General features: G+C 38.9%; 1 protein-coding gene across 1 annotated transcript; it reads right to left on the bottom strand.

Annotated features, from left to right (window-relative positions):
- Positions 1-4,791: 4,791 nt before the first annotated feature.
- On the bottom strand, positions 4,792-7,480 carry sod1 (superoxide dismutase 1, soluble). Its single transcript, XM_079649852.1, has 5 exons — positions 7,323-7,480; positions 6,131-6,227; positions 5,909-5,978; positions 5,246-5,363; positions 4,792-5,151 (listed from the first exon to the last, which is right to left on the bottom strand). The coding sequence occupies exons 1-5, from the start codon at positions 7,392-7,394 to the stop codon at positions 5,044-5,046; spliced, it is 465 nt and encodes a 154-aa protein (XP_079505978.1). The 5' UTR covers positions 7,395-7,480; the 3' UTR covers positions 4,792-5,043.

The raw sequence follows: 7,480 nt of genomic DNA, 5'->3' as shown, positions 1-7,480 counted from the left end.
GTGGGTGTTGGATATCAGTTAATTGCAGGGCATGTTCCCATTTCTTTTAATATGATGCACACACACTAAGTTAATAACAGGGCTGAACCCTGCAAGACTGGTTCATCTCTGCTTTCTGGTAAACACGCACAAGTACTGTGATGTGTAAAAGGAATACACCTTAAGCTTTACCTTTCACCTGAGAGCTTGCTGTTGAGATGCAGTGACAGTTTGGCTCCAAGCCTTACATAATGGCTGGTTTTTTTGTGTTAGTTCATTCTAGAGTTTAACTAAATGTGAATGTGTGCTGTGATGGTAAAGGCTGGTAGGCAGATGGTTCTGTGGGAATGCTTCTTCTCAATATCTTGAATAAATGTTTTCTATAAAAGAAAAAAACGAAATACTGAGGCACTAACAGAATTAGTTCAACCTTAACATTTTTTACCTGTGAATTGACTATGAATATTACTAAACAGTGTCTATCACATACTTAAAGAATAAAATAGGGATATACTGAATACTCCAAAGTCAGATATTAAATTCACGGTTGACCTTTTCACCTGATGTTCTATCAGCTACATATTACTAGTCTTAAGACTTTTTCATTGTATTTTTTTCAATGCTTTTATACCAAGCTGTGTTGGACTCTCCTGCTGCCACGGCCTCTCTCCCTCACTGTCACTGTCAGCAGCATCGGTAAGTCTCTATTATTCATCACCTTCACTCCCGGGCTATTTATACCAGCTTTTACAGTCAGTCTGTCTTTCCGCTCTGCTGGCTGCATCTGTCTACACTAATACAGCTATTTCACCGTGTATCTGCAGTTTTGGACAGCCTATGAGTTCTTGGCCTGGAACAAAATCACAGGTGCCTGAAGCAAAGTGGAAAGATATATGCAAACATTCGGGCCCATGCATAAAGGCTAATACATTCCGATACATCAAACTAAGACATATTATGTTTTTCTCTGTAAAATATTAGTTAACATTATAGTGCAATAACCCTTAAAACCATCAATTACCCTGATGAATAACACCAATGACTTTCAGTGAAAAAAAACTACTGGGGTTCATTTTACAAATCAATAACTTATGGTTCACTGTTTTTTATTTAGCAATGGCACCGACTGCTGCCTGACTGCCTTTGAATCTGAATTAAGAGCAGATGATTTACTAGAAAGATGAGAAAGACACATCGTGCTAATAGATTTCCACGCGTATGCGATTATTCTTCTGAGCACTTTCAGAGCTAAACATTTAATATATTAATTTAAACTACACACAACTCAGCTGCTTGCATCTGGATTGCCCCTGAGGTATTAAACACATTGAATGCCGTCCAATAACTCATTTCCCCAGGGAGAAGAGCAGAGAGTGCCAAGTCACTTCACATGGGAGCATCCGCCATTCAGAAGAAAATCTTTCAGAGAATGTCATTTCTGCATGCCATGTGCAGGCAATATGTAGGAAGGGATGTGTAGCTGTATGGAGAGGGGGGAGGGGGGGTGTTACTGTGTGTGTGCTGGTCATTGCAAGGCACAGCTGTTCAATTTAATATCATGGATGTAGACCGAGATTCCAATTTCAAGCCAAAAGGTCTGATCACAAACTGTTATTTATATTTCAGTAGGCCCTGGCCAGCCTGAGATGTTCCTGAAATGTAATTTTTTTTATGTAAGCGCAACAGTAATCAATAATTAAAAAGTAATAATAGTTTCCAGTGCAAAGTAGTAACGCCTGGGTGTGCTGTGATGACAAAAAACTATTTCAAAAGCAATAAATGTCTACAGCAACTGGTAGACATGGCACACCCCTACAAGGTTAAGGTTAGCAAAATATTCCAAAAATATGTTTATTTAGTCGTGGTGGAGAAGACAGTTTATTCTGTGATGGTCCATCAGACCTGTTATTACAATATACGTTTTCAAAACTAGCATTGCCCTCTAGAGGACGATGCAGCATAATACAGTCCAGATAAAAGCTCATAATGTTGTTGCTACCAGCCAGGTCCGAGAAACTCCCTGCCTCAGAAAAAAGGTCCGCTAGATTCAGTAACATGCATCTTTAAAAAATCTACTAAAACTTACTTATATTTCATACCATTTACGTATTTTTATTTGATTGCCTTTGGAACCGTTTCATTAGGCCAACATGTGCAATCAGGGTACATAACCGAGTTTTGTGTTGGATCTGTATTGAGAAAAATGTGTCTCTTACAACATGTCTAACATTTCTGTTTCTTACCTGTAGCCCGCCATGTTCTCCACTGCGCAGCATGATGGCATCTATCATCGGCGGTCTCACGTGAATTCAGCCATAATCTAATGAAGTGTCAACGGTGTGTCTGTAGAATTGTAAATTAGGCATTGCATTTCAAGCGTTCATTGTCAGCACATGGGACCTCACTTTAAAATTAATTGAGCTTTTCATTGTTCATTCATTTCACTAGAAATTCAACTACGTGTAGGCTATATACCATAGGTATCTACCCAAGGGACATCTGTGTATTTTACTAAGTACTTGCTAGTGTTAGCCAAGTAATTGAAAAAAGTACCCATCACTCACTTGGGAAGTAGTGCAAATACTGGACACTCATGTTACAATATGTTCCATATGAATAGGCAGGCCTAGTCCAGGTGTATTTACTACACAAAATGAAAGCAGGGCTGCCAACATTTGAGTTCAGCTTGGAGTGAGATTTTTTTTTTGGTGAACCGAAAAAAGAAACATTCATATGTACAGTGTTACAAATGTATTGAACATGTACAAACTAGGGTTTCCCATTAATGTACCGGGCGCTACAGTGGAATACGCACATACACAGTGTACCCGCGACTCCTACAATGAAGGCTCGATAATCAGCTCACGGCATATAAAATGGCATATAGGTGTAAGCAGAGGTAAAGTGCTATTTTATAAGTGGGGGGGGGGGGATTTTTTTTTTTAAATATTGAAGTTAAATGCATCAACCTGGTGCATTTTGAGAGCAAAATGAATTTATGGATACATCTCTCAACACCCATATAAAACAGAACTGTAAACAGACTTTCTTTTTCTTCATGGATATTTTACAAATCACTCACCTTTTAAACTGTATTCTTGTTTTCCTGTCATATAGTATTTCATAACTGTTTTTCATTTATTCTCATCAATGTTTACCAAAACGTTTGAGACCAACTGAGATAACTAGACTAAAGTCAACTATCTAAATATAGAGTCCCTTACCTCACTGAGCTGTAGTTATCTCTCTCAGTCTGACAGGACAGAGCTCTCCCTCTCCTTGTTTTAGAAACAGCTTTTAATATCCGTTAAGCTAACCAGAAGCTAACAACAACGCAAATAGTGAGTTTGGTAGAAATATACTGTATAATAGTAAAGTTATTTAAGATGATGCCATATTTATTGAAGATTTTACATTATAAATATTCCCCAAAATTATTCAAAAGCATATTCTTCCAAACTCCTTGCTGTAGTATGACACACAGGAGACTATTGATGTGTGTGTGGTGAGTTTGGTGGTAATAAGCTGTATAATAGTGATTGAATATTATTGTATTCTCTTTTTTCGGAGTTGCACTTTGCAGACGGTCCCAGTGAGCACTCGTTTCTTCTCCGGCTGCAGATAGAGACCAACGCTCGGAGGACGGCGCTTATTGGCTTTTTTTTTATCAAAATGTGATTGTAGTTCGTTGTCAACCTTACCACGGTACTTAGGAGACGTCATTTGTCTGAATAATGTTTTGTTCATGAGTTATTGATCCGTGAAATCAGAATCTCCCAATATCGTTCCAACTTTACTGAACTAAGCCAGAAGACCGTTTCATTTCGTAGACCGCTCGGTTTGCTGTTCCTTCACTTTATTTTTATATACATTTATTTTGGACGAAAACTTAGCGTGAGGAAAGGCATGTGTGGCGTGAATGCGTGAGATATGGGCTAATTGCGTGACTCTCACGCTCAATGCGTGAGTGTTGGCAGCCCTGATGAAAGGTAGTTTTAAATAGCAGCTAACCAACACACATAAAATGGTGAAGAGCTAGCAGCTAAGTAGGTTTTACAAAATGTATACATGTGCAAAAGCTAACACGACTTACCTGAAACAAGTAATCCTCCGGTTTTGAATATTTCTAGCCCGCCCTCTGTATAACATGTCAAGACCGGTGTTAAACCCATTTAATCCTTCTGAGAAACGGGTACTTTACAGAGCTTTGAGGTGGGTCGCGCTGACTAAAACCTGCCTCAAGGTTTCCGTCAAATACATGTGCACAGTTCACCAAACATGGCTACAGCATGTACTTCTTTATACCATGCTGCGGGTATGTGTTTAGGCTTGTGAGTGGCAGTGATAGTATATAGCTTTGTATTGGAAAAGTGCCTTGTAAGCACATTAACTGAAAATGATATATATCGTTAGGTCAAGACAGGGCTGCAAAGATTAAATAATAATGCAGAATATATTGTTTGTTTTTTAGAGTAAATTCACATCAAGTGTGTAATGAAATTACCAAAAGCAAATGAAGGCCACAAGAATACATCTTCCCATCACTAAAAGGGAGAGATTAAACGATATCAAAAGCTAAACAGGTGTAACTACTTATGACACTAACGATAATTCAGCTGGGTCAGCCAATCCATTGAGAAAGCATAGCATGGCCCAGGACCAGCTCACTTAGAACGGGTCACCCATGTTTTTATTAAAAGTTACACTTTACTCTACCAGACTGTCAACTTTATAGTTGTTGTACAGACTGTCAAGTATCTACACACATCTCAAACTGGAAGAATTAATACACATGATGCAGATAAACCGACCAACTTTGTAAATATCTTTTTAATACTTGTGCGTTACCAATTCTTTGGGACCACAACTTATGACATATAAACCAGTACATACAATTGACATGAGGATGGGACAAGGTTAAGCATGGCTTATATATTCTCTTGATTGCTCAATAAAATACCACATCATATTGGAAGGTCAGACTGTCACATCGAGTAGCTTTGTTGGTCTTTGTAAGTGCTATGGGAGAAATAGTTCTCAGTGCTGCATGTTTTGGTAAAGTGTTTACTGGGCGATGCCAATGACTCCACAGGCCAGACGTCCACCAGCATTGCCCGTCTTTAGACTCTCATCATTTCCTCCTTTTCCCAGGTCGTCGGCCTTCTCATGGATCTAATCACAGGACAGAAAGCTCAGTTAGAGAGGTCGTCATTATCAACAATTTAAAGACAATTAAATCAAGGTGCCATAACGCTCTCTTCCTCACCACCATGGTTCTACCAATAATAGAGTATTGGCCAGCAAGGGTGATCATCTTGTCCGTGATGTCGAGCTTTGCAACATTATCAGCTGCAGCAGTCACATTCCCCAGGTCTCCAACATGCCTAAACACAAAATGTTATTACTTTTTTTTAAAAAGTGTTTTTTAAAAGTAGGTTCAAGCTTAAAAATAGAGACCCTTCAGACAAATCAGTTCATCTCTACCTTTCCTGCTATGACAAGTCAAATAACAACTGTGACAAAAGGTCTTTGAGTTAAATATCTTTTGTAACCGAAGACTGTTTAATGCATGCTACAAACTACACCCATGGTTGATGATCTTTGTGCATTTAAAAAAAGATCACAAATTGTTGCTCAGGACTCATTTTCTTTTTTCCCAATGGACTGAAGACTAGTTTTATAACAGATACAGATTGATAATGATTTTATATTGTGGAAGTGGGTCCATTTTATGCACGTCTTCCTATCTCCCCTTGAATTTTGTTTGTAAGGTGAACAATTGAGACGTAAAGCTATGCTTGCAAAGCCAAGCCAAGCCTGTCCACTAGTATAAATAGGACAGGGATAAGTACAAATAATTTAATCAAGCTTTGCAGAGTAATTATTCATTTTCTGGGAGAATAAAAAAAAAGAAAATCATCATAATTACCTATTTTCATCAGTAGGACCAGCATGAGTCTTGTTGTGGGGATTGAAGTGAGGGCCTGCACTGATGCACCCTGGTGAAAGAGAGAAAGAGGGGGAAATAAAAAATATTAAACCCTTCCATTTGTGTAGGTAAACTATTTACAGTCATTTACTTGTTATATTAAGTTGGCAAGACCCGCAATTTCAGAAAACCTACGTATATACAAAATCACCAGATGCTCACCGTTTGTATTGTCTCCAAAAGCATGGACATGGAAACCATGCTCACCAGGAGTAAGGCCTTTGATTTCTCCGGTCAGCTTCACAGGGGCTGAATCATTCTAACAGAGCAGGAGAACAAGAGGCATCAGGAGAATACAAACGACACAAAAGAGCCCTCAAATGCTGTCAAAGCCAGGTGGCTAGAAGGACATGAGGCTTTAGGTTGTTGCATTGATGTTTTTCTATCAGGCTGATGTCTGTTTCACTGTGAATGTCCATTCTGGCCTGTCCACGAGTCTTTGATAGAGACATAATTAACCAAATGTCTGCAGAAGAAGCTCTTTCTTACAGTCAATTGGTGCCATTATGTCTCATAACATCCGGAATATGTAAGATTAAGCACAGGATGGTTTGAGATAAATTATAGTTAGCGCAATCCCCTCCCGTTGTCTTTGGGGTTAGGGTATATAACTTGAATCAACCCTTATACTCTAACCATGGTGGCCAAGCCCTGCTCTGTCAACGAAGGCTGGCAGTGACTCAGCAAAAATGTAATCAACGTTAGAGAACGACCGTTTTCTTAGTAGTTTTAAAATGTGCCATTGATAGTACAGCTTTACGATGCAACTTTGCTTCTACTGCAAACAGAAGTGTATGTGTAGTTCCGGAAGATAACGACATTAGTGTTAAAAACTAACATGGCAAACGTTGGACTTATGCAACAGGCATCGTTAATAAGGTTACATGCGCTGTAGATCATTAACAAAACACAGGCCTTAATACGTTAAAAGGTGGACTTTAATGACATGCTCTTGTGTTTGATGGTTATAAATAATTAGTATTTTCACTTTGTACATGCATGGTTAACACGTGCAGCCTATAAATAAGAAACGTTACGTTAAAGTAAGAGTTAGTTGTTGTGTGCACCTCCTTAACGTTTATGCATTGCGCAGGCTAATGTTCTCTGCATTGAATAAGCGTGCGTAGTTGAGCATGTACAACCGATACAAAATGACCGATGGTTTGCTAAATCTGAACAGGTTTGATGTATTTTCAGTCAAACGTAGCTAGCTAGCAGTGTCTCACCATAAGATATATGTACAGCATTTGAATGGAGATCTTAGCTAGCTTAGCATTCGCGTGCTTACAAATCCCGTTTTGTTCGACTATCTATAAAAACGTCTTCCCCTTAAAAAACACCTTGCATGGCTTACCTCCTGCTCGAAGAAGACAGTCCCGCTAGCCTCTCCAGCTCCTTTCAACACACACACCGCTTTTATAACCATGTTTGCAGTAGTTTCAAAGGACGTCCAAGTTTCTATTGCTCCTGCTAGCTAAAGACAACCAACTATTATAGTGCCAATATAGTGCG

The sequence above is a fragment of the Notothenia rossii genome (assembly GCF_949606895.1).
Source record: "Notothenia rossii genome assembly, chromosome: 9".
NCBI lineage: Eukaryota > Metazoa > Chordata > Actinopteri > Perciformes > Nototheniidae > Notothenia > Notothenia rossii.
The sequence above is the reverse complement of the archived record's forward strand: the minus strand, read 5'-3'. Positions and strand labels throughout refer to the sequence as shown.